Source organism: Oncorhynchus mykiss, chromosome 2, assembly GCF_057628025.1.
Source record: "Oncorhynchus mykiss isolate SJ-2025 chromosome 2, ASM5762802v1, whole genome shotgun sequence".
Classification (NCBI taxonomy): domain Eukaryota; kingdom Metazoa; phylum Chordata; class Actinopteri; order Salmoniformes; family Salmonidae; genus Oncorhynchus; species Oncorhynchus mykiss.
The window spans coordinates 13584349-13610882 of record NC_143023.1 but is presented as its reverse complement, the minus strand read 5'-3'; the positions used below and the strand labels follow the sequence as shown (position 1 = coordinate 13610882).

General features: G+C 47.8%; 2 protein-coding genes and 1 long non-coding RNA gene across 9 annotated transcripts; 2 read left to right on the top strand and 1 right to left on the bottom strand.

Moving 5' to 3' along the window:
• Positions 1-1209: 1209 nt before the first annotated feature.
• LOC110508190 (DOMON domain-containing protein FRRS1L) lies at positions 1210-6387 on the top strand. Of its 2 annotated transcripts, none has more exons than XM_036962096.2 (5): positions 1210-1837; positions 2395-2479; positions 2620-2758; positions 3987-4233; positions 4799-6387. In XM_036962096.2, the coding sequence occupies exons 1-5, from the start codon at positions 1633-1635 to the stop codon at positions 4969-4971; spliced, it is 849 nt and encodes a 282-aa protein (XP_036817991.1). In that variant the 5' UTR covers positions 1210-1632; the 3' UTR covers positions 4972-6387. The 2 variants fall into 2 exon arrangements, with proteins under 2 accessions (XP_036817991.1, XP_036817998.1); XM_036962103.2 differs by having other exon boundaries at positions 1446-1789.
• Positions 3846-7902, bottom strand: LOC149984859 (uncharacterized). Of its 2 annotated transcripts, none has more exons than XR_016484351.1 (2): positions 7669-7902; positions 3846-4967 (listed from the first exon to the last, which is right to left on the bottom strand). It is a non-coding gene; the product is annotated as an uncharacterized LOC149984859 (long non-coding RNA). The 2 variants fall into 2 exon arrangements; XR_016484349.1 differs by having other exon boundaries at positions 7716-7853.
• A 7-nt stretch (positions 7903-7909) lies between these two features.
• LOC118944092 (transmembrane protein 245) lies at positions 7910-26330 on the top strand. Of its 5 annotated transcripts, none has more exons than XM_036961939.2 (16): positions 7936-8664; positions 9002-9119; positions 9800-10015; positions 10355-10570; positions 10676-10845; positions 12328-12351; positions 14163-14267; positions 14401-14483; positions 20671-20761; positions 20857-20955; positions 21517-21654; positions 21876-21998; positions 22142-22287; positions 23869-23969; positions 24200-24374; positions 24628-26330. In XM_036961939.2, exons 1-16 carry the CDS (start codon positions 7948-7950, stop codon positions 24869-24871), a joined length of 2766 nt encoding a protein of 921 aa, XP_036817834.1. In that variant the 5' UTR covers positions 7936-7947; the 3' UTR covers positions 24872-26330. The 5 variants fall into 5 exon arrangements, with proteins under 5 accessions (XP_036817840.1, XP_090045427.1, XP_036817834.1 ...); XM_090189305.1 differs by having other exon boundaries at positions 8529-8664; positions 9002-9159; XM_036961945.2 differs by lacking the exon at positions 12328-12351 and having other exon boundaries at positions 7910-8664.
• The last annotated feature ends 204 nt before the right edge of the window (positions 26331-26534 follow it).

Below are 26534 nucleotides of genomic sequence, written 5' to 3'. Positions count from 1 at the left end.
AATGAGGGATGCTGGAGCTCTGCTGGTGTTGTTGCTCTGTCTGTCTGGGACATGGGCTCAGAGCCTGAGTGGAGGGGTTAGGGAGAATGACATCACTCTACAGGGTCACAGTGAACAGGGGGAGACCCTGGTTTCATCAGAGTCATGACCAACATTGGTGGAGTGTACAACCAACTACAGGTACTAATGACCATACATACTAAGGCTGCGTTTAGACAGGCAGTACAATTCTGATCTTTTTTCCAGTAATTGGTATTTTAACCCATCACATCAGATCTTTTGCAGAGCTGATCTGATTGGTCAAAAAAACAATTAGTTTAAAAATTGTTGATTGATGCGTTTATATTTTTGTGCCGTGTAGAACCATGTTTATGAGAGAAAGACATCTCCCTGCGTCTGTTCCGTACTGGTGTCTTCACAGCACCAGTGAGAGGAGTCTACTCAGATTCACCCCTTTTGATTACCACATATCGCAAACCCTGGGTGTGTGCCTATACAAGAATAGCCAGAGTTATATGGATACAGGAACATAATAATGATGAGGATAATACATACATATCTAATGCAATGTCTCTAGAGCTGGAGGATGGAGATGTGGTCTACATGAGTCTCCCCTCAGGCAGCGGGCTCTTTGATGATAATGATAACCCTAACACTTTCCAGGTCTTCCTGCTCTTCCCTTTGTGAGGGGAGCACCATGCATTCTGTAATGAATTCAGATGTCGGATGTGAGCTGCTCTGGGTTCCAATGTTCCTCTAACCAATAAATAAACAAGCATTAAAGACAAACAATTACAATTATTATCTTTGTATTGTTGACAAGAGAAGAAGAACCGGAGAGATTTGAGAATCACAATCCTTGTAAAGCCAGTTGTAACCACTGGTGAATTGTGTGTCCTGCTTTTTTCAGCAGTTTGGCCTTAGTCCTTGGGAGTTATCAATGCTGTCAACAATAACATGCAATGTAGATTCTAGAATATTTTCACATTCACACAAAGGAATAAGAAACCAACCTATCATAGCAGACATTTCTGCATAATAAATGTATAAATCCCTACATTACCTCATAGTGTTATTCAATTGGCATCTGTGTTTACATAAACAGTGCTGAATGGGAATTTAAACTGTATATTGATAATGCAAAGTGTACATCGAGGTTTCCTATTGGACGCTGCAGCGATTGGCTCTATCGATGGACGTAATGGGCCATTAGGAGAGAGGAGAGGAGACGGGCGAAACCAACAACAGACACATTCATCCCTAAACTGGGATATCATTACATTATTTTAAGATGAAATCCAATCACTTGGATTATCATGGACGTCTCCGTTTCCCACAAGATTTAAGTGAATTGGCAAAACAGATCGGTTCAGTTACAAATCCCGCTAATTCCAGATTGGTTTAACCGAGGCTCATTCGTTTGACATGACTGGATCCCGCTCCTCTCGCGCCCATTCACACTACGGGAAATAGCCTACGACACACTAAACAACCGCGTTGAAAATATTCTGTAGTGATGCGATTGAGGTCCAGTGATTAGGCTCCGTAAAGAAATGCTCAAATACAACCAACAATGAGGATTCCGTCTCAGTTCTGTCTCCTTTAGACCGTTTTTATACTCCCTTTTTGGCCATGATTTTCCTGCGCAGCCTGCTACAGCTGACGGTGCTCCTGGTCCAGGGCAGTTGGCGGGGGGTAGCGCCGAGTCCCACGGATGAAGGCGCATTGCGGGCGAGCCACGGAGACCACGGAGAGCCGGGCCACAAGGAGCCCCATAAGGACTCATACAGTACGTTCGCCTCGGAGTTCCTGGAGTCTAGACATCTATCGGATGAGGGTGAGAAAGGGATACAGGATAGGCCATTTCTGAACGAGGCATTTTGCTTACTGTGGCCTTCATGGTCATCAAGGCTGTGTTTGTTTATGTGTAGGCCTTCTCTTGATGGAAATCAGAGGGCGCATCTACATATCTGTGGTTGATACGTAATTCGTGGTTAATTGGCTATTTATGTGATGATGCGCAGGTTGACAGACCGAGCGTACAGTGTCTTACTTCCACTCGAGTCCACTCATGCATAGATCAGGACCCTGGCCAGCTACCCGCAGCTCCTCGCTCTGGCTCTCACTGGCCGGTCTGGAGATGGGCGAGCATTGGACAGTTCTTCACCACATTAAATGTTGTATATTATTAGAATTTATTTAGTATTTATTTTACTTTTAAAATAACATATTTCAAACTATCCCAATTTTGTTATGAAACGTGAAGGAGCAGTTGTGCTTCTCTGAATGCACATTAGGCTGAAACCCACCAAATTACGAATATGGTAGAACTTCTAGAAGATGATTTTTGGGGAGGCAGGCCTAATGATTTTGTATGTGGTGTGTGTTCTCCAGGCTACCCCTTCCCCACCGCCCCTCCTGTGGATCCCTTCGCCAGGATCAAAGTCGTAGACTGTGGAGTCACCAAGGGCTGCATAAGGTCAGTGTGTGTGTATGTGTTTTGCTTGCTTGCAAGCATGTGTGTGTGTCAAGGGGTTTCTCTGTGTACTGTGGTCCCACTCTGGCAGGTGTGGGTGCACATCACTCTGAAGAGGTTACATTTCCTCATTGTGTGTGTAGGTATGGGAAGCCGGGGTGTGATGCAGAGACGTGTGACTATTTCATGAGTTACCGGCGGATCGGGACAGACGTGGAGTATGAGATGAGTGCTGACACTGACGGCTGGGTGGCTGTAGGCTTCTCCTCAGACAAGAAGATGGTAAGGGACCGTATCTGTGTGTGTGCGGGCATAGGTGTGTGTGTGTGTGTGTATGAGCATGTGTGAGATCTGTTCTTACACTCTAAATTTGCTTCCAACAGTTGAGTGGGTAAACCTAATAACCAACATTACTGCAATGATGTTATTATGTTATTAGGTTATTATTTGATTAGGTTATTGTGTTTATTGATTTACCCATTCAATTGTTGGGAGCATATACAGTGCATTCAGAAAGTATTCATTTTATTACGTTACAGCCTTATTCTAAAATGGATTACATAATTTTTTCCTTCTTCAATCTACACACAATACCCCATAATGACAAAGCACATTTTTTGTTGTTGTTGCATATTTATAAAATAAAATAAACTGAAATATAACATTTACATAAGTATTCAGACCCTTTTACTCAGTACTTTGTTGAAGCACCTTTAGTAGCGATTACAGCCTCAAGTCTTCTTGGGTATGACACTACAAGCTTGGCACACCTGTATTTGGGGAGTTTCTCCCATTCTTCTCTGCAAATCCTCTCAAGTTCTGTCAGGTTGGATGGGGAGCGTCGCTGCACGGCTATTTTCAGGTCTCTCCAGAGAGGTTCAATCGGGTTCATGTCCGGGATCTGGCTGGGCCACTCAAGGACATTCAGAGACTTGTCCCGAAGCCACTCCTGCATTGTCTAGGAACTCTGGAGCTCTGTCAGAGTGACCATGGGGTTCTTGGTCACCTCCCTGACCAAGGCTCTTCTCCCCCAATTGCTCAGTTTGGCCAGGCGGCCAGCTTTAAGTAGAGTCATGGTGGTTCCAAACTTCTTCCATTGTATGAATGATGGAGGCCACTGTGTTCTTGGGGACCTTCAATGCTGTAGAAATGTTTTGGTACCCTTCCCCAGATCTGTGCCTTGACACAATCCTGTCTCGGAGCTCTTTGGACAATTCCGTCGACCTCGTGGCTTTGTGTTTGCTCTAACATGCCCTGTCCACTGTGGGACCTTACATAGACAGGTGTGTGCCTATTCGCTGTAAAGAGTGGGACTTTCTTTCTTTTGATACAATCTACTCTTGGTTAGTCAACAGCACCTCTACAGACATTTTGGGGTTAGAGTCAGCTCAGGCTTTTACTACATCTGGTACACATGAAGTCTGCCATGAAAGACACATCACAAAAACAAGGCTGATTGGTCAACCTATCCTTCATGCTGATTAGTTCTCCTCACCCCCACCCCTCTCAGGGAGGAGATGACGTGATGGGCTGTGTCCATGACGATAATGGGCGTGTTCGTATCCATCACTTCTACAACGTGGGCCAGTGGGCTAAGGAGATCAAGAGGAATCCTGCCAGGGACGAAGAGGGTGTGTTTGACAACAACCGTGTGACCTGTCGCTTCAAACGGCCTCTCTATGTCCCGAGAGAGGAGACACTGGTGGATCTGCATCTCTCCTGGTTCTACCTGTTGGCCTGGGGGCCTGCTATACAAGGTCAGTCAAGGACTGGGTGTGTGTGTGGTATTGTGTGTGTGCAGAGAGTGGATGTGTGTGTTCATTAGTATGTACAGTCCATTCGTAAAGTATTCAGACCCCTACACTTTTTCCACATTTTGTTACGTTACAGCCTTATTCTAAAATGTATTAAATTATGTGTTTTCCTCCTCAATCTACACACAGTACTCCATCATCACAAAGCAAAAACTGGTTTTTAGACATTTTTGCAAATGTATTCAAAATAATAAACTGGAAATATTGCATTTACATAAGTATTCAGACCCTTTACTCACTACTTTGTTGAAGCACCTTTGGCTTCTTGGATATGACGCTACAAGCTTAGCACACCTATATTTGGGGAGTTTCTCCCATTGTCCTCTGCAGATCCTCTCAAGCTCTGCCAGGTTGGATGGGGAGCGTCGTTGCACAGCTATTTTCAGGTCTCTCCAGAGATGTTCGATTGAGTTCCCAAATCTGGGCTCTTTCCGAATGCACTTTACATGTAAATGATTTCCCTACCCTTTTTCTCTTACTCTCCTCCCCACTCTTCTCTTTCCTCCAGGTTCCATCACACGTCATGACAACGATGCTCCGCCAGTCTCTGATCACATGATCAGCATCTATAAATATGAGGACATCTTCATGCCGTCTACTGCCTACCAGACGTTCTCCTCACCCTTCTGTCTGCTGCTCATAGTAGCCCTCACCTTCTATCTGCTGATGGGCACCCCCTGAGAGAGAGGAGACGAGAGGAGATGAGATTGGAGGAGACGAGATGAGAGAAGATGAGAGAGGAGACAAAAGGAGAGAAGAGACAACCAATTAACCCAGAGAGAGGAGAGAAGAGAGGAGACGAGATGACAGAGGAGGAGAGAAGAGACGAGGAGAGACGAGATGAGAGGAGACAAGTGGAGAGATGAGAGGAGACGAGGAGAGAAGTGGAGAAATGAGAGGAGACGAGGAGAGAAGAGGAAAGAGACAGCAATAAGTTCATTGTATTTCTGTCTGCCACACCCTCAATGCAGGGTGCTCTTTACACAGAATTACACTATAAATATATATGAATAAATATATACAGTAGGATACTATATATAATTTACATTGAGGACTCATCAGGAAGCTTGCAAATCATTCTGAAAATTGTACTGTGCTACCATAACAACATACACTAACCCATTAGTCAGAATATCTGAAATACTGTGTGTTTCTAGAGAACAGTAGCATAACCTTTAGTTTTGGCAAGGTATTTCATTTAGTGTATTTATGTTTACGACAGTAAGGTATCACACTCCTGACAACAAGTATTACTCCAATGCATGTGGTGAATCACAACTGGACCCTGAATATGTGAAGAACCTACAGACACGATAGAAGGAGACAATACACACTGGGACAGACTACTGAGCCTGGAGAGAGACTTCACTTAGAGAGAACCGTCCAGATTGATGTGAGCCAAAGAAAGGCAGACGGGTCATAGTTTATTATCCTGCTGAAACATACTGCTTCTGTATGCAGCCATGCTTTACACAACACTCATTCTCCACAGGGAAATACAGTATTATTAGTAGTAGTATTATAGTATTTGTATACATAAACTAAGACTAGGTGGTTTAACAGATGTTTTTTTGTTTGTTTCAGCCCAGTCTCACTGAGTAACACTGAACTCTCTACTGTATTCCACAATGCCATTTTACATGCTGATGATTAAGACAGGGTTCTCTTTTCTCTATGTGTGAGAGGGTCCATTTTCTTAGGACTGATTTATTCCACCACGTGCTTGGTCATGTTTCCTTTGTCTGTGGCGAGGTGTGTGTGTGTGTGTGTGTGATCACTGTTTGCTGATGATAGGGCAACTGACTGTATGATTGATGGTGCATGATTCCTTTGTAGATATGCAATAACACACCGATCAGCACTGAGGCTGTAGTGGACATGATGACAGCCAGGGACAGGGGCTCTGTCTGACAGCTTGCCTTGGCCCTGCAGCATATGGCCTAACGCTGAAGGAATCTATGGCACAGAGTCCAGTTGTATTTGTACCGTTCACTGAACCGTTGTGTTCCATGGAAATGCTTCCTCACTGAAACAGTGTTTAGTGTCTAACATGCAAGTGTTTTTGTTATCAATAAAGCTGTGTTCAGTAAGAATACACTCCAACATCTGGTTTTCATCCTTGTGGGTCATGTGATGGCTCTGTCAGCTGCATCATGTGCCCCTCTAGGCCACGTACATTTCATCTGCAATCTAATGAATTTACAATGAATTACACAACCATACAACAACTGTGTGGTTGTGTGGCTGACATATTTTTGGACAAGCAGCACATTCAAAATAATTCCAGATAATAGAGGATAGGGATAGACTACGGCTAACTAGGTAACCCTTCATTTTAAAAAGGCCCTTATTACAGTGTAATTACAGTGTAACAGGTATTGTCGTTAACTGTAACAGCTCATAGTTACAGTGTAACAGGTATTGTAGTTAACTGTAACAGCTCATAGTTACAGTGTAACAACATGTAACTGGTAGTAATTGAGGTCTGTAATTACAAAGGTGTAACAATGAATCCTTGTTGCCACGCTTGTTACAAATGGGCAGGTTTCCACTAAATTCACCAATTGAGTGTTTTGTTCATTCTCAGCTGCATACAGTTCCAACTGTCACAAAGGTTTTGATCCCTCGTGGATGTGCTGGGTGTTGGAGAGATGGTGCTCAATAGCCTCTAATCACTTACTCATGAATGTGCACTGTTGAAACTACATCTCCACTCAGTGTTGTTGCTAGCACTTGCCACTAAAATAAAGTGTTCAATCTGGGTTAATTCGGTCATCCCAGATGAGGAAAAACAAACTATTTGAAAGTATAGTACATGTAATGTACTAAGTACAATGTAATTACTAGTTGTTACACGGGATTTAGCTAGTTAAAATGAAGCGTATCTTGAGGGGTATTTAGTTGTAATTAATGTGTATACATACAGTACACTACACATCCTGACAACCTGGCCCTCATTTTAAAGCTTCTGGAAGTTTCACTTAATTTCTGTACCTTATTGTGAAATGAAGTGAAACTTCCAGAAGCTTGAGGGCCAGGTTGTCAGGATGTGTACTGTATAAGTAAATACCCCTCAAGATACACTTCATTTTAACTAGCTAAATCCTGTGTAACAACTAGTAATTACATTGTACTTAGTACATTACATGTACTATGCTTTGAAGTAGTGTATTTTTCCACATCTGCGATACCACCCATATTAGATCCCAGCCAGTGAGGTTGACTTACTGATCTGTTCTTACCAGCTCAACCAAATCGACCCAGATTGAACACTTTATTTTAGCGGCAAGTGCTAGCAACAACACTGAGTGGAGATGTAGTTTCAACAGTGCACATTACACTCTAATATGGGCACTTAAAATGAAGTTTTAACTATACCTGTTTTGTAATGATTGTAATGATAGGCTATGCAAATATGTGATTACTTTGCATATTTCCTTCGTGACAGCACGGACATCCTGAATTCGTGGTGATCCTCCTGACAAAGGTCTGTTTATTCACGTTTCTGTGTGTAGTTCAACTGGGCATTCCAAAGAGTAGGCTACTAGCAGCAAACTAAGCAGCGAGCACAGCTCTGTCTGGCACCAGCCAGCTACAATACCCATCATACCTTGCGACGGTTACGTCACCAGTACGTCTAGTGTTGTGTTGTTCCTCATGTGTGATAGTGGTATCAAAGATCCTGGAAACGAACGCTTCTTCTTCCGTCTGTGGTGGAATTGGGTGGGATCCGCAGGAGGAACGCAGACCGAGGCGGATTCATTGAAGATGGCAGACGAGGAGGACTCGGGGCCGGAGGCAGAGCCGGCTCCTTCCTCTCCCGCGGAAACCCCTAGTTCCGCCCGGCCTCACTACGTCTCGTTCTCCGAGAGCGTCCAGCCAGCGGTGGGCATGATGAGCCAGCTACTCAGCCAGCCTTCCTCCCTCAAATTCGACAAGAACATCAAACAGGCCTTCTACAACACAGGAGCGATGATTTTCGTGGCTATCTGTTGTGGAGCGGCTGTGCTAGTCTTCTTTATCCTGGAAGCCTTTCTGAGACCACTGCTCTGGGCCGTTCTCTGCGGGACCTTCCTACACCCATTTAAACACTCCCTAGCCCGGCTGGGACGCTCCTGGCTCAACGGCCTGCAGGACAGCGGGACGCCGATACTCCTGGGGACGCTGCTGGTCCCGGTGTGGTGTTTCAACCACGGGGTGGATTTCCTGGGGGGTCTGGTGCTGGAGAGGCTTACGGTGCTGCTGGTGATCGGGGCAGGCGCGCCACTCATTTACTTCTTTTACCTGTTCTGGAGCGTCATTGGCATGCAGGTGATCATCGGGCACGTGTGTGGCGTCATCGGGAGCGCGCTGGACTGCTTCCACTATGTGTGGGTGAGTGACAGGGACACCACTGACGCTGAGGGAGGAAGGCCCCCACAACAATAAGAAAGGCTTTTCCAATACTGTAGCCTACAACAGGATGGGCAGGGGATAAGACTGTAATGCAGCCCTTACATGAATCAAGTACTCAGCTAACTACATTTAGATTTCTCTCTACTCCCTCATCATCGTCTCTGTCTCTCTCTCTCTCTACTTCCTCCCTCAACTTCTCTCTCTCTCTCTCTCTCTCTACTCCCTCCACCATCTTCTCTCTCGCTCTGCCCCCCCTCTCTCTTGCTCTACGCCCCCCCCCCCCCCATCTTCTATCTTCCTGTCTTCCTCTCTCTAGGTGATGACAGTGGTGTTGGGGTATGTGCTGGCTGTAGCCTGCAAATGGAGCCCCGGTACAGAGAGATACCTGAGGACTATGTCTGTACCTGTCTGGACCATACTACTCTTCTACCTGGGTGAGGAGAGGGGGAGAGAGGGAGAGAGAGGAGGAGCTATGTGAGTGAGAGCCATGCCTGGACCTGTCTGGACAGCATGTTCTATTCTTCTACCTGGATACAGACAGGGGAGTGGAAGAGGGAGAGGGAGAGGGAGTGGGAGAGGGAGTGGAGGTAACTTATGTTCCATCATAAGATAAGGAAGTGTATAAAGGTCAAGTGTGTGGCCGTGGTCTCAGGATATTTAGTCTTTAGTATTAATCGATAGCTGGTAGTGTGCTGGGAGAGAGGGAGGGGTGTTAACCTTCAGGCGGAAATGTTAAAAGATTCTGAGAGCTGAAGCACTGCTAGGACAGAGGTATTTACAGGGGGGGGGGGGGGGGGGTGTAGTAGTACATTCTGATGAGAGCTGAAGCACTGCTAGGACAGAGGTATTTACATGGGGGGGGCGGGGGGGGTAGTACATTCTGATGAGAGCTGAAGCACTGCTAGGACAGAGGTATTTACATGGGGGGGCGGGGGGGGGGTAGTACATTCTGATGAGAGCTGAAGCACTGCTAGGACAGAGGTATTTACAGGTGGGGGGGGGGTAGTACATTCTGATGTAGTTTCAAAAGGAGTCTACTGTTCATTAATCATCACATTGCCATACTCCCCTCCCACCATATACCTCCCCCTCTCCCCCATGCTTCTCTCTCTAGTGTCTCTGACTGGCTCGTGGAGAGTTCCTGTGTTTGTAATCATGGTCACGCTCCTCATCGTGGGCTCTCAAGAGAAACCACCTGTCCCTGGCAACTCGGGTGAGCTGTCAGGACAGGTGTTGTCGTTCGCTGCTAACACCATCTACATGGCCATCTCCTGCAGTAACCTCCACTTGGGCCCCGAGAGAGATACCAGCACCAGTAGTGTCTCCGCAGGTCAGATAACACACACACACACACACACACACACACACACACACACACACACACACACACACACACACACACACACACACACACACACACACACACACACACGTAGGCGTTGTACTGCAGTAACTAACCATCAGCCACAAAAAGCTCTCTAAGTCATAATTCTATATTAATTCAGTAGATGTTGAAGGTTTGGACTGATTTAACGACCACTTTCCATCACGTTTTCAATCCAAATATACTTCATTGTCTTGACTGTCACAGTCACAACGGCTTAACACCTCTCATCTCTCCTCTCCTCACTCCTTCCTTTCCTCATCTCCCCCTCCTCTCTCTCTGTAGATGGGGTGGACTCTGTGGGCCCTGGCCCTTCCGGTCCCCCCTCTGTCTTCCCGTTCCCCCGTCAGGCCCGTCCTGAGCTGAGGGGTCTCTTCCAGAAGGAGAAGGGGTCCCAAAGAGCCAGTGATATCTACTTTGTCCTGCTGGCCTGGGCTTTTGTACTGGTCCAAGTCTGGCTCAATCTCTGGATGCTACAACTACTGCCTATCCCAGTGGCTGGTAATATCTGAAACACACACACACACACACACACACACACACACACACACACACACACAAAAATGCATAACAGTGTGTGTGTTTGTGTGTGTGTGTGTGTTGCAGTGTGGGTGTTGAAGAAGCTGGTGGTACATTTTGGTCTGAAGCGATTCGCTGAGAAGACTCTGTCGTCATGGTGGGTAGGACTGGAGAAGTTTGGCCGTGAGCGACAGGACGCCATCATGCCTGGACCAATCAAAGGACTCGTTCAGTTCCTGCTACGCGTTGACACCAAGGTAATGGCCCACCCCCCCGGCCAACCCCATAAGACAAACAGCCACCCTGCCACCTCCCTGAGACACACAGCCACCCTGCCAACCTCCCTGAGACACACAGCCACCCTGCCAACCCCCCTGAGACACACAGCCACCCTGCCAACCCCCCTGAGACACACAGCCACCCTGCCACCTCCCCGAGACACACAGCCACCCTGCCACCTCCCCGAGACACACAGCCACCCTGCCAACCTCCCTGAGACACACAGCCACCCTGCCAACCTCCCCGAGACACACAGCCACCCTGCCAACCTCCCTGAGACACACAGCCACCCTGCCAACCTCCCTGAGACACACAGCCACCCTGCCACCTCCCCGAGACACACAGCCACCCTGCCAACCTCCCTGAGACACACAGCCACCCTGCCACCTCCCCGAGACACACAGCCACCCTGCCACCTCCCCGAGACACACAGCCACCCTGTATTTTTATAAACCACTTCCTGATCTATCTCTGGTCACCGCTGGAGGGTTCTGATGCATACAACACTGTAGACAAGATACAACACAATTGTTATCCACCGTGATTCTGTGATTTTGATCGGCTAGCAGCAGGGTAGTGTCCTGTCTACCCTGGGGTAACGGTTCTGGACAGTTAAGGTAAGTGTTGAAGCTGGGTGAAGAGGCAGGAGCTGGTCTTCTCTATGATATATGAATGAGTTAATATTACTACTGAATGATCGCTCTACAGGTTAATATTACTACTGAATGATCTCCCTACAGGTTATATTACTACTGAATGATCTCCCTACAGGTTAATATTACTACTGAATGATCTCCCTACAGGTTAATATTACTACTGAATGATCTCCCTACAGGTTATATTACTACTGAATGATCTCCCTACAGGTTAATATTACTACTGAATGATCTCCCTACAGGTTAATATTACTATTGAATGATCTCCCTACAGGTTAATATTACTACTGAATGATCTCCCTACAGGTTAATATTACTACTGAATGATCTCCCTACAGGTTATATTACTACTGAATGATGTCACTTAATTGTTTTACCTCTTGTCTCACCCGCTCATCTCACCCCCCTCGTCTTACCCCCTTGTCTCACCCCCTCGTCTTACCCCCTTGTCTCACCCCCCTCCTCTCACTCCCTTGTCTAACCCCCCTCGTCTTCACCTCTACACCTCATTGAGGAAAGAAGAAAAAATATTGCACTCTCGCTCTCTTTTTGTCTGCACCGTTTTGTTGTTTTTTTGTATTCTGCTCAAGCACACGTTGACACATCTGGTATCCAATCAGAACGGCATTCACTCCCTGCATCCAATCAGAAATACCCTGCAGCACTTCCTGTTTTCTAAAGCCCCCCTTTACTGCCTGTATCCAATCACAATCTGTGTTGTTTGTGCTTGGGAACCATGTGATGATTGCTTCACAGGTCTGTCAAATAATAATTTCCCCAATGTCTCTTTGTCTCCTCCTGAAGCTCTGGCATTGGCTTAACAAGCAGGTAATGTTCTGGAGGAGAGCTCTGCTGAGAGAGGGAGAGAGAGGGAGAGAGAGAGAGAGAGAGAGAGAGCATGAAAGTGTGTGTCTGATAATGTCAAAATGAGAATGAAAGAGAGAAGAAGAGGAAGATTGTGTATGAGTGTGAAATAGTCCGAGAACAAAAGAGAGAGAATGATAAAGGAAGGAAGAAAGAGAGTATGTGAAGCAGTGTGAGCGCCCTATAGTAGCTTGGAGTGACGCTGTAACCATCCCTCCATCCTGTCTCCGCCCCTCGCTGACCTCACTTCCTCCCTGCTTCCTGCTTCTGTTGTGGTGAAGCTACGGTGGGGCGAGCTCATTTATTGGCTCCTCAACCTTCCGTAGCTTCTCCTCTGTGATTTGATTGGCTGGTTGGCTTCTGAGCGTGTGTGAGGTGCATGGAGAGAAGAGACTGCTTTAGACCAAGCTGAGGGGAGTGCCGGGGGGGTTGGGTTGGGGGGGAAGGGCTGCCCCTACTATTACCAAGACAGGGTAGACGCCCCCTGCTATTCCCTAGTTCTGGAAATGAAGCGCTGTACCATGGCATTAGCAGACTTCCTAAAGAAAGATCTGGGTGGTGTCCTGGGGGTTACATGGGTTTGGGAGGGGTGGGACTGAGCTGGTACTGGGTTGGGTTGAATTGAATTGGAGTCTGATCCATATTGGACAGGGGGGGACATCCATATAAATGACTATTCTGTAGTGAAGGCGTTAGATTAGCATCTTTAAAGGTAGACTCAGCCTCAAGCAGCACGACTGATATTGAGATGAGTGAGATACAAGACTTCGCTTTCACACAGTCACACAGTATCCGTGCATGTTCACAGGTTCGCTTCACACTGATAGAGCGTGCTAGCTACGGGACCAAAACAGAGGAGAAGTTGAGCCTCTCTCTCCAACGCTCTTAGTTGTTGTGGAAATTGACCAACTCGCTGGTTACTTTGTGCATCTACATCATATCGCTGAGTCTACCTTTAAAACAGCAGTTACATCAAACCAATTCTGATTCTGACTGGTCTTGAGCTGAGCTTTGCTGTAGTCTATATTTCTGTAGAGTCTATATTGTAGATTTTCTAGTTCTCTCAGCTTCTCGTTCTGTTATGTGTTGACTCAGGATGTGTTTCAATACTCTGAGGTTGCCACCATATTGCTTCATGTGCTGTCAGGTCAGTGGCCATGTTGTGTAATACCACTGGGACACTGTCTTACTAACATCTCACCGTCACCTCCAGCCTCCTGATGGTAACGTTCAGCATTCTTCCTCAGTGACCTCACACACTCCCAGGTCTCTTAGGAAGGCGTCATAATGCTGTCATAAGGTATCATAGGGTTGTTATAAGGCAGGGGACATAGAGAAACCTAAATACTGGGAAGTGACTGTCCTTCTCTGTGGCCCTTAGAGGAACTGCCTCTTAAAAGTTACAATAAAGACGTGTAAAGAGATTGCAGACAGAGCACACGTCTCACACACAGCCCTGGGGTTTAACATGCGTGCACTCATGCATGGTGTGTGATAGAGTGTGTCTGTGTACACAGGCTGTTCTCAGGATCCAAGATGGCGGCGGTAGGGTTTAGTTCAGACACAGAATGTCTGCCTTGGTCTCTGGTTTCCCAGGGGAGAAGGACACAGGTTTCTCCATGTGTCCAGTCACATCTGCGACAACTCCTAATGGCAGATACTGACTTATGTCTCTCTTTCACCTTTCCCTTTCTTTTATATCACTCTCTCTTTTCTCTCACTCTTTGTCTGTTCTCTCTCTCTCTCTCTCTCTCTCTCTCTCTCTCTCTCTGTAGATGGTCATATGGTTAGAGCGCTCCCTGGATAAACTCATCAGTATCTTCATCATCTTCCTGCTGGTGACAGGAACTCTGCTCATGGGTCTCCTGCTCACTGCTATGGTGCGGTACTGTGTGTTCCTCAGAGCTTACCATAGTTTGATTTCCTCCTCTTCCACTGTACATAGCTAATTGAGATATAGGCTATTTTCAGCATAACCTCACTCTCTCTCTCTCTCTCTCTCTCTCTCTGTAGGTTCATCATGAGAGTGTTCATATCATAGAGGTCACCAGTAACCTTATCAACGAGACTGTGTCCAGCCATCCAGAATGGGCCAAGTGAGACACACACACACACACACACACACACACACACACACACACACACACACACACACACACACACACACACACACACACACACACACCTTGTACACTTGGCTGTCCATCATTATTGATGATGACGTTACTCCCAATTGTCACAGAGGTGTGATTACTGTGTGGGGTTGTGGTTGTGCCAGTGGCTGTGCAGGCCAAAGCCAGACCTGCATGGTTTGCCACAGGAGGAGTGTGTTGCCCCTGCTGCTGGGGTTCATGTTGGATTCTCCTCTGTGATTATGTCCTGGAGGTGTGTGACATCCAGGTGGAACACCAGGTGTGTCGGTTGCTAGCCAGGTTCTCCAAATTAGACATTGCCAAGGTACAGTATGTGACCATTGATGTTGACCATTGATGTGGAAGGTGAGCTCTTCTTGCTGGGGGGTGAGTTTTGATGTGGAAGGTGAGCTCTTCTTTCTGGGGGGTGAGTTGTTGATGTGGAAGGTGAGCTCTTCTTGCTGGGGGGGTGAGTTGTTGACCATCGATGTGGAAAGTGAGCTCTTCTTGCTGGGGGGTGAGTTGTTGATGTGGAAGGTGAGCTCTTCTTGCTGGGGGGTGAGTTTTGATGTGGAAGGTGAGCTCTTCTTGCTGGGGGGTGAGTTTTGATGTGGAAGGTGAGCTCTTCTTGCTGGGGGGGTGAGTTGTTGATGTGGAAGGTGAGCTCTTCTTGCTAGGGGGTGAGTTGTTGATCTGGAAGGTGAGCTCTTCTTGCTGGGGGTGAGTTTTGATGTGGAAGGTGAGCTCTTCTTGCTGGGGGGGTGAGTTGTTGATGTGGAAGGTGAGCTCTTCTTGCTGGGGGGTGAGTTGTTGATGTGGAAGGTGAGCTCTTCTTGCTGGGTGGGTGAGTTGTTGACCATCGATGTGGAAAGTGAGCTCTTCTTGCTGGGGGGTGAGTTGTTGATGTGGAAGGTGAGCTCTTCTTGCTGGGGGGTGAGTTTTGATGTGGAAGGTGAGCTCTTCTTGCTGGGGGGGTGAGTTGTTGATGTGGAAGGTGAGCTCTTCTTGCTGGGGGGTGAGTTGTTGATGTGGAAGATGAGCTCTTCTTGCTGGGGGGCGAGTTTTGATGTGGAAGGTGAGCTTTTCTTGCTGGGGGGTGAGTTGTTGATGTGGAAGGTGAGCTCTTCTTGCTGGGGGGTGAGTTGTTGATGTGGAAGGAGGGCTCTTCTTGCTGGGGGGTGAGTTGTTGATGTGGAAGATGAGCTCTTCTTGCTGGGGGGTGAGTTTTGATGTGGAAGGTGAGCTCTTCTTGCTGGGGGGTGAGTTGTTGATGTGGAAGGAGGGCTCTTCTTGCTGGGGGGTGAGTTGTTGATGTGGAAGGTGAGCTCTTCTTGCTGGGGGGGTGAGTTGTTGATCTGGAAGGTGAGCTCTTCTTGCTGGGGGGGTGAGTTTTGATGTGGAAGGCAGTGTTTTCCATTAGCATCGGCAGTCAGCTAATCAGCCGGTTACAGACTCATTTTCAGCCAGCTACATTTTCCACTTCATATTAACTAGGCTACTTTCCTTCTTCTAGCGATCTATTTATAGGACAGGCGCTGGTCAGTCACAAAGTGAGTGATGACAGGGAAATTCAGCAGAGAGGAAGAGGCAAAGTGAGAGGTTTCACGCTCGCCAAAATCTGTCCAATGCGTTTCTATGTTCTTATTTTGGACCTAAGCTTGTCACCTGCCTTCCCATCTTTGGGACAACGACTCCCATTGTTTGGGCAGAGACATGAGCATCTCGTCATTATATACAGATCTTTGGTTGCAGTCAAATGATTTTACACTGAGGGAGAGAGCATGATGCCTGTGAATTTGCACGCACATGTAATGTGATGTGACGATGAGGTGAAATTTACGACTTTGCCGAATGATTATTTTCTGACACATTCATGTATTTTCTTTGGTGTGTTTCACATAGCCAGCCACGCGGAGTGGTGGCGCATAGTGGGCTATTTACTTAGCCAGCCACGCGGAGTGGTGGCGCATAGTAGGCTATTTACTTAGGCAGCCACGCGGAGTGGTGGCGCATAGTAGGCTATTTACTTAGCCAGCCACGCGGAGTGGTGGGGCATAGTAGGCTATTTACTTAGGTAGCCACGTGGAGTGGTGGCGCATAGTAGGCTATTTACTTAGGTAGCCACGCGGAGTGGTGGTGCATAGTAGGCTATTTACTTAGGTAGCCACGTGGAGTGGTGGTGCATAGTAGGCTATTTACTTAGCCAGCCACGTGGAGTGGTGGGGCATAGTAGGCTATTTACTTAGGTAGCCACGTGGAGTGGTGGTGCATAGTAGGCTATTTACTTAGGTAGCCACGTGGAGTGGTGGGGCATAGTAGGCTATTTACTTAGGTAGCCACGTGGAGTGGTGGCGCATAGTAGGCTATTTACTTAGGTAGCCACGCGGAGTGGTGGTGCATAGTAGGCTATTTACTTAGGTAGCCACGTGGAGTGGTGGCGCATAGTAGGCTATTTACTTAGCCAGCCACGCGGAGTGGTGGCGCATAGTAGGCTATTTACTTAGGTAGCCACGCGGAGTGGTGGCGCATAGTAGGCTATTTACTTAGCCAGCCACGCGGAGTGGTGGGGCATAGTAGGCTATTTACTTAGGTAGCCACGTGGAGTGGTGGCGCATAGTAGGCTATTTACTTAGGTAGCCACGCGGAGTGGTGGTGCATAGTAGGCTATTTACTTAGCCAGCCACGTGGAGTGGTGGGGCATAGTAGGCTATTTACTTAGGTAGCCACGCGGAGTGGTGGTGCATAGTAGGCTATTTACTTAGCCAGCCACGCGGAGTGGTGGGGCATAGTAGGCTATTTACTTAGGTAGCCACGCGGAGTGGTGGTGCATAGTAGGCTATTTACTTAGCCAGCCACGCGGAGTGGTGGGGCATAGTAGGCTATTTACTTAGGTAGCCACGCGGAGTGGTGGTGCATAGTAGGCTATTTACTTAGGTAGCCACGTGGAGTGGTGGTGCATAGTAGGCTATTTACTTAGGTAGCCACGTGGAGTGGTGGTGCATAGTAGGCTATTTACTTAGCCAGCCACGCGGAGTGGTGGTGCATAGTAGGCTATTTACTTAGGTAGCCACGTGGAGTGGTGGTGCATAGTAGGCTATTTACTTAGCCAGCCACGTGGAGTGGTGGCGCATAGTAGGCTATTTACTTAGGTAGCCACGCGGAGTGGTGGCGCATAGTAGGCTATTTACTTAGGCAGCCACGTGGAGTGGTGGTGCATAGTAGGCTATTTACTTAGCCAGCCACACGGAGTGGTGGTGCATAGTAGGCTATTTACTTAGCCAGCCACGCGGAGTGGTGGCGCATAGTAGGCTATTTACTTAGGTAGCCACGTGGAGTGGTGGCGCATAGTAGGCTATTTACTTAGCCAGCCACGCGGAGTGGTGGCGCATAGTAGGCTATTTACTTAGGTAGCCACGTGGAGTGGTGGCGCATAGTAGGCTATTTACTTAGCCAGCCACGTGGAGTGGTGGTGCATAGTAGGCTATTTACTTAGGTAGCCACGTGGAGTGGTGGCGCATAGTAGGCTATTTACTTAGCCAGCCACGCGGAGTGGTGGCGCATAGTAGGCTATTTACTTAGGTAGCCACGTGGAGTGGTGGCGCATAGTAGGCTATTTACTTAGCCAGCCACGTGGAGTGGTGGTGCATAGTAGGCTATTTACTTAGCCAGCCACGCGGAGTGGTGGCACATAGTAGGCTATTTACTTAGGTAGCCACGCGGAGTGGTGGTGCATAGTAGGCTATGTACTTAGGCAGCCGATAGTGGGCGCTAGATCTGCACGACTGTCTGATTGATTTGCATTCCCAGTAATACATACACTGGTTTCCCCCGTGGACTGGCTCGCACATAAAACGTCCTTCATTCAGCCTGAAAAGTTGTAATTTCCCTCCTTCACTATCTTTAATAGTCTTAATAAACCCAATTTTTTCCATCACCATTGGCTGAACGCGCTGTGCAACATCGCTGGCTACTTTTTCTATTTGGCAGGGTACTATGTACTTGTGGAAAACACTGGGAAAGGTGGGCTGTTCTTGCTGGGTGGTGAGTTGTTGACCATTAATGTGGAAAGTGAGCTCTTCTTGCTGGGGGGTGAGTTGTTGACCATTAATGTGGAAAGTGAGCTCTTCTTGCTGGGGGGTGCGTTGTTGACCAATGATGTGGAAGGTGGGCTCTTCTTGATATATGGTGAGTTGTTGACCAATGATGTGTGTCTTGCTGAGACTGCCGGAGTTGTAGACGGAGGAGACAGGCTCAGTGAATGCTACATGGATTCTGGTGAGTGGGAGAGGACATATTGCTGTGTAAAGATGTGTTGAGTTGAGGTCTTGCTGGTGGCTTGGAGGCACTGGAGGTTGAATAGATTGTCATCCAGCCAGAACTGCTTTATTTACCCAACATTCATCTCTTCATGGTACAGACGGCTCAAAGGCACTCAGCTCTGACAGAGCGGTGGAATGGGCCTGGGTGTTAACTAGGTGAGCAGTGGACTGGGCCTGGGGGTTAACTAGGTGAGCAGTGGACTGGGCCTGGGGGTTAACTAGGTGAGCAGTGGACTGGTCCTGGGGGTTAACTAGGTGAGCAGTAGACTGGGCCTGGGGGTTAACTAGGTGAGCAGTGGAATGGGCCTGGGGGTTAACTAGGTGAGCAGTGGACTGGGCCTGGGGGTTAACTAGGTGAGCAGTGGACTGGGCCTGGGGGTTAACTAGGTGAGCAGTGGACTGGGCCTGGGGGTTAACTAGGTGAGCAGTGGACTGGGCCTCTCATAGACATCACACCACCCTGTGGTGATAACTCCCTGCCCCTCATAGACATCACAACACCCTGTGGTGATAACTCCCTGCCCCTCATAGACATCACAACACCCTGTGGTGATAACTCCCTGCCCCTCATAGACATCACACCACCCTGTGGTGATAACCCCTTGCCCCTCATAGACATCACACCACCCTGTGGTGATAACCCCCTGCCCCTCATAGACATCACACCAGCCTGTGGTGATAACCCCCTGGGCCTCATAGACATCACACCACCCTGTGGTGATAACCCCCTGGCTCCTCATAGACATCACACCACCCTGTGGTGATAACCCCCTGGCTCCTCATAGACATCACACCACCCTGTGGTGATAACCCCCTGGCTCCTCATAGACATCACACCAGCCTGTGGTGATAACCCCCTGGGCCTCATAGACATCACACCACCCTGTGGTGATAACCCCCTGGCTCCTCATAGACATCACACCACCCTGTGGTGATAACCCCCTGGCTCCTCATAGACATCACACCACCCTGTGGTGATAACTCCCTGCCCCTCATAGACATCACAACACCCTGTGGTGATAACCCCTTGCCCCTCATAGACATCACACCACCCTGTGGTGATAACCCCCTGCCCCTCATAGACATCACACCAGCCTGTGGTGATAACCCCCTGCCCCTCATAGACATCACACCACTCTGTGGTGATAACCCCCTGGGCCTCATAGACATCACACCACCCTGTGGTGATAACCCCCTGGGCCTCATAGACATCACACCACCCTGTGGTGATAACCCCCTGGCTCCTCATAGACATCACACCACCCTGTGGTGATAACCCCCTGGCTCCTCATAGACATCACACCACCCTGTGGTGATAACCCCTTGCCCCTCATAGACATCACACCACCCTGTGGTGATAACCCCTTGCCCCTCATAGACATCACAACACCCTGTGGTGATAACCCCTTGCCCCTCATAGACATCACACCACCCTGTGGTGATAACCCCCTGGCTCCTCATAGACATCACACCACCCTGTGGTGATAACCCCCTGGCTCCTCATAGACATCACACCACCCTGTGGTGATAACCCCCTGCTCCTCATAGACATCACACCACCCTGTGGTGATAACCCCCTGGCTCCTCATAGACATCACACCACCCTGTGGTGATAACCCCCTGGCTCCTCATAGACATCACACCACCCTGTAGTGATAACCCCCTGGCTCCTCATAGACATCACACCACTCTGTGGTGATAACCCCCTGGCTCCTCATAGACATCACACCACCCTGTGGTGATAACCCCCTGGCTTCTCATAGACATCACTCAACAGCTGAACAGGGTGCTTTATTGGTTAATCAGTCCCTGACTCTTTCTCTCTCCTCCAGTTGGCTCCCTGAGGCACAGGTCATCCAGAAAGCTATGAACTCAGCTGCCACTAACGTCTACCAGCACGGTCGAGAATGGATAACATTCAAGGTAAGAGAGACAACAGGAGAGAGATGGAAAGAGAGGGAGGGGGGTGGAGACACACTGGTAAAATCACTGATTGTGTGTGTGTGGTGTGTGTGTAGCTCCATAAGATGCTTGGTGAAAAGGGGAACCACACAGCTGTCATAGAGAAGCAGGTTCTGGAACTGTGGGATAGACTGTACCACTCCTGGTTTGTCAAGGTAACGCAGGGGGTGGCCTGGTCCATCAGACCATAGTATAGGGGGGTTCACATGGTCACATCTTCATGTTTGGCTTGAGAATATACAGACTGAAACACTGATTACCCCTTATAAACACAGACCAGAACTACACTATACATTCATGTATGTCTCACTCTTCCAACACCGTCTGCGTGTGTGTGTGCGTGTGTGTGTGCGTGTGTGTCTGTGTGCTTACGTGTATGTCTGTGTGTGTGTCTGTGTGCTTACGTGTGTGTCTGTGTGTGTGTCTGTGTGCTTACGTGTATGTCTGTGTGTGTGTCTGTGTGTGTGTCTGTGTGCTTACATGTGTGTCTGTGTGTGTGTCTGTGTGCTTACGTGTATGTCTGTGTGTGTGTGTGTGTGCGCGTGCGTGTGTGTGTGTCTGTGTGGTTACATGTATGTTTGTGTGTGTGTCTGTGTGCTTACGTGTATGTCTGTGTGCTTGTGTGTGTGTCTGTGTGTGTGTCTGTGTGCTTACGTGTATGTTTGTGTGTGTGTCTGTGTGCTTACGTGTATGTCTGTATGGTGTTTCTGTCTCAGAATGTAACCCATACAGGAGGGCGTAACCGTAGTGGTGGTCAGAAGCTTGTCCAGAGACAGAACAGCTGGCTGGGAGAGATCTTAGACTGGCAGGACATCGCCTCCTTCGCTCAGGAGAACATAGAAACACTGCTCTCTGTGAGTACACGTGTGTGTGTGTGTGTGTGTGTGTGTGTGTGTGTGTGTGTGTCTGTGTGTAACGTGTGTGTAACGTGTGTGTAACGTGTGTGTAACGTGTGTGTGTGTCTGTGTGTGTGTGTAACGTGTGTGTGTGTGTGTAACGTGTGTGTGTGTAACGTGTGTGTACCGTGTGTGTGTGTGTGTGTGTGTGTGTATAACGTGTGTATCCTCTGCTATAGATAGTGGAGTCTCTGTGGGTGGTGATGAGTCGGAACGTTGGGCTGCTGATCTCCACAACGACCACACTCCTCACTGTCCTCTTCCACAGCGGCACAGCTCTACTCAACTTCGCCCTCAGCCTGGTAACACACACACACACACACACACACACACACACACACACACACATAGCTCTCTCTGTGTGCCTCCGCCTTCATACCTTAATATTTACACTGTTGAGTGTGTGTCCGTGTGTGTGTGTGTCCTTTTGTGTGTGTGTGTGTAGGTGATATTCCTGACGACGTTGTTCTACCTGCTGAGTTCCAGTGGAGAGTACTACGAGCCTGTCAAATGGGTGATCAGCCTCACTCCTCTGTCCCAGCCCGGACCATCCTCTAACATCATAGGACAGTCTGTAGAGGAGGCTATCAGGTACACACACACAGCACACACATAAACACACACACACGCACGGTCTTGTACAGCTAACCTTGTGGGGACACACAATTCAGTCCCATTCTAAATCCTATTTTCCCTAACCCCTAACCCGTACACTTACCCTAACCCATACACTTACACTAACCGTAACTGTAACCCTCAAATTAAACCAAAAACCTAACCTGAACGCTAAACCTAACCCTAGCTCCTAAACCTAGCTCTTAAACCTAACCCTAGCTCCTAAACCTAACCCTAGCTCTTAAACCTAACCCTAGCTCCTAAACCTAAACCTAGCTCCTAAACCTAACCCTAGCTCTTAAACCTAACCCTAGGTCCTAAACCTAACCCTAGCTCTTAAACCTAACCCTAGCTCCTAAACCTAACCCTAGCTCTTAAACCTAACCCTAGCTCCTAAACCTAACCCTAGCTCTTAAACCTAACCTTAGCTCCTAAACCTAACCCTAGCTCCAAAACCTAACCCTAGCTCTTAAACCTAACCCTAGCTCTTAAACCTAAACCTAACCCTAGCTCCTAAACCTAACCCTAGCTCTTAAACCTAACCCTAGCTCCTAAACCTAACCCTAGCTCTTAAACCTAACCTTAGCTCCTAAACCTAACCTTAGCTCCTAAACCTAACCCTAGCTCCTAAACCTAACCTTAGCTCCTAAACCTAACCTTAGCTCCTAAACCTATCCCTAGCTCTTAAACCTAAACCTAACCCTAGCTCCTAAACCTAACCCTAGCTCCTAAACCTAACCTTAGCTCCTAAACCTAACCCTAGCTCCTAAACCTAACCTTAGCTCCTAAACCTAACCTTAGCTCCTAAACCTATCCCTAGCTCTTAAACCTAAACCTAACCCTAACTCCTAAACCTAACCCTAGCTCCTAAACCTAACCTTAGCTCCTAAACCTAATCCTAGCTCCTAAACCTAACCCTAGCTCCTAAACCTAAACCTAACCCTAGCTTCTAAACCTAACCCTAGCTCCTAAACCTAACCCTAGCTCCTAAAGCTAACCCTAGCTCTTAAACCTAAACCTAACCCTAGCTCCTAAACCTAACCCTTAAACCTAAACCTAACCCTAGCTCCTAAACCTAACCCTAGCTTCTAAACCTAACCCTAGCTCCTAAACCTAACCTTAGCTCCTAAACCTAACCCTAGCTTCTAAACCTAACCCTAGCTCCTAAACCTAACCTTAGCTCCTAAACCTAACCCTAGCTCCTAAACCTAACCTTAGCTCCTAAACCTAACCTTAGCTCCTAAACCTATCCCTAGCTCTTAAACCTAAACCTAACCCTAACTCCTAAACCTAACCCTAGCTCCTAAACCAAACCTTAGCTCCTAAACCTAACCCTAGCTCCTAAACCTAGCTCCTAAACCTAACCCTAGCTCCTAAACCTAACCTTAGCTCCTAAACCTAACCTTAGCTCCTAAACCTAACCCTAGCTCCTAAACCTAACCTTAGCTCCTAAACCTAAACTTCTGGTCCCCACAAGAATATTTAAACACGTCCACACACACACTTCACACATTTTACATGTTAAAACATATGTTTGTTTAATTGTGTGTGTTTTAGAGGGGTGTTTGATGCCTCTCTGAAGATGGCAGGGTTCTATGGTCTCTACACCTGGCTGACACACACCATCTTCGGCATCCACATCGTCTTCATCCCCTCTGGTGAGTGTGTTCAAAACTGACTGATCAAATAGAACATCTTAACTTGCTGATGTTTGACTGACTAGACTGGAGACGAGGAAAACCCTCCTTGTGTCCAAACTATTAGATGAATAACTTGTATAACAGGACTGTTCTATTCTGTTCTATTATAACAGGACTGTTCTATTCCAGTCTTCTGTCTTACTATTGTCAAACATGTTCCATGTGTCCTCTTCCCTCGCCCCCTTCAGCCCTGGCAGCTATCCTGGGTGCAGTGCCATTCCTGGGGACGTACTGGGCCGCGCTGCCCGCTGTGTGTGACCTGTGGCTGGCCCAGGGAGAGGGGGTCAAAGCCTTGCTACTGCTACTCTTCCATCTGCTGCCCACCTACTTCGTAGACACAGCCATCTACTCCGATATATCAGGGTACGAGTGTGTGTGTGTGTGTGTGTGTGTGTGTGTGTGTGTGTGTGTGTGTGTGTGTGTGTGTGTGTGTGTGACACAGCCATCTACTCCGATATATCAGGGTACGAGTGTGTGTGTGTGTGTGTGTGTGAGAGAGAGAGTGTGTACGTGTTTGTGCGTATTCACTGTTTATGAGATCAGTGTGTAAGAGAGAGAAATCTAATCTGTTATGATATTAAAGTAAGTGTGTGTTGATGTCTGTCCCCCCCCACAGTGGTGGCCACCCGTATCTGACTGGTCTAGCAGTGGCAGGAGGAGCATACTATCTGGGTCTGGAGGGGGCGATCATCGGTCCTATCCTGCTCTGTATCCTGGTGGTAGCCTCCAACATCTACAGTGCCATGCTGATGAGCCCCAACTCTGCCCAGCCCACCCCTGTACAGTCTAGCTGGCCACAACACCCTGCCAGGTCCTTCATGGACACCACTCCCTCGGTGCTGAAGAGGGTGAGCGAGTGAGAGGTGGAGTGTCTCCTGGTTTCTCATTGGCTGGGTGCCTGTCCCTTGGCTTCTTATAGGCTGATTACCTGGGAGTAGCACCCTTTCCTCCCTTGTGCTCCTCCCGAGCTCTACGGGATCTCCCAGGCGGAGTGGCAGGGTGTGAGGGGAGGTTACCCACGATGCCATCAGCCTGATGAAGCTACTTTTCAGACCATGGAGTTGAGACCCTCCCCTCCCCCAACACATATGAGACCATAGAACAGATTTACATTACAAATCAAATAAATGGTCCACAATATGTATACTGGGCACACCATATTTAATAGTGAATGTTTAATCATCTCGCTGAATGCGGTGCCTCTTTCAGTGTTGCAATAAGGGATGGGACATGTGGATTGTAGAACATGGGTCTGTTCTATCCATTCTATGTACACATATAAGACCCCCCAGTACCATATCTACAGACCTGCCTAAGGTGGGATGTATCTTACCCCACCCTCTCCCCCAATCCTTTCTGCCCCCTCTACCTGGCACTTTTGTGAAGGTTAAAGTTCAGAATGGGTCACACGTTGTACGCTGCAACGGAGCAATGGAGCACTGAGTCAATGAACTAACCCTGGAGAGCTACTGGATGGGCAGGGTTTAGTTCCAGCCCAGCATTAACACATCTGATTCCAGTAATGAAGGATTTAATAAGGGAACTAAAGCCTGTACACACTGGTGCCCTCCAGATGCCACCAATATTAACACTTAGCGCTTTTGGTTTTTATCATCTTTACTGTTATCATTAATATAATGCTGTTTTATTATCTCTATGGTTACGTGTTTTATGATGCATTGTCATGCTTATGAGTTCTGTTGACGTGGCAATGAGCACTGTATGCAGGCACTTCCTGTGCTGAGAGGTGGAACTTCCTGTGTTGATGTTTTTACATTTAAAAACAGATTAGTTTTCAGCTCAAGTTTATGTTTTGCTCTCTAACACGCGCACGCACACACACACACACACACACACACACACACAGGTTGATGTCAGTGCTGCTGTAAGGTGAATGTAATCTAAAGGGCTGTAGTTGTTACATGTCACGGTAATAAGGTAGTGGGTCCTGGCCTGTACTAACTACATCCTATTATAAATCTATCACATACATACCCCAGATTACACACACACATTCACTCCACATTTATGGGAGAAGGATGAACTTTCACATGATAAATGTAACTGTTTACACCAAGTGAACGATGTACAGGTATGTATTCTGAGTACTCTGTATGTGAAGCACGACATCCTCTAATGTGGCCAAAGCGTCAGCTGTCTGAGGTTGGGAGGACTGCTTATTTATCCTCAGACGGTTGGAGTCCTACTGTTGGCTCACTTCCCTCACCTCACACTGACGTCACCTGACCCTGGAACATACCGTTGCTGTGTTTTCTACTGGAAATGCACTGAGACAATAAACATGACTGTTTGAACTAAGATGGTGTCCTCCTGGTGTTGCTCAACAATAACAACTCCTTCATTTTCAGACTGATCATCACATTAAAAAAAAAATCCCCCCTCAATGATCAATCATTAACCAAACTGATTTGAGCATTACAGGCTAACACTTGATATTGAAGTCATTGTCTAAACAAGTTACAGAGCACGACAGAGAGGGGATGGGGACATGTTCCCACTCTG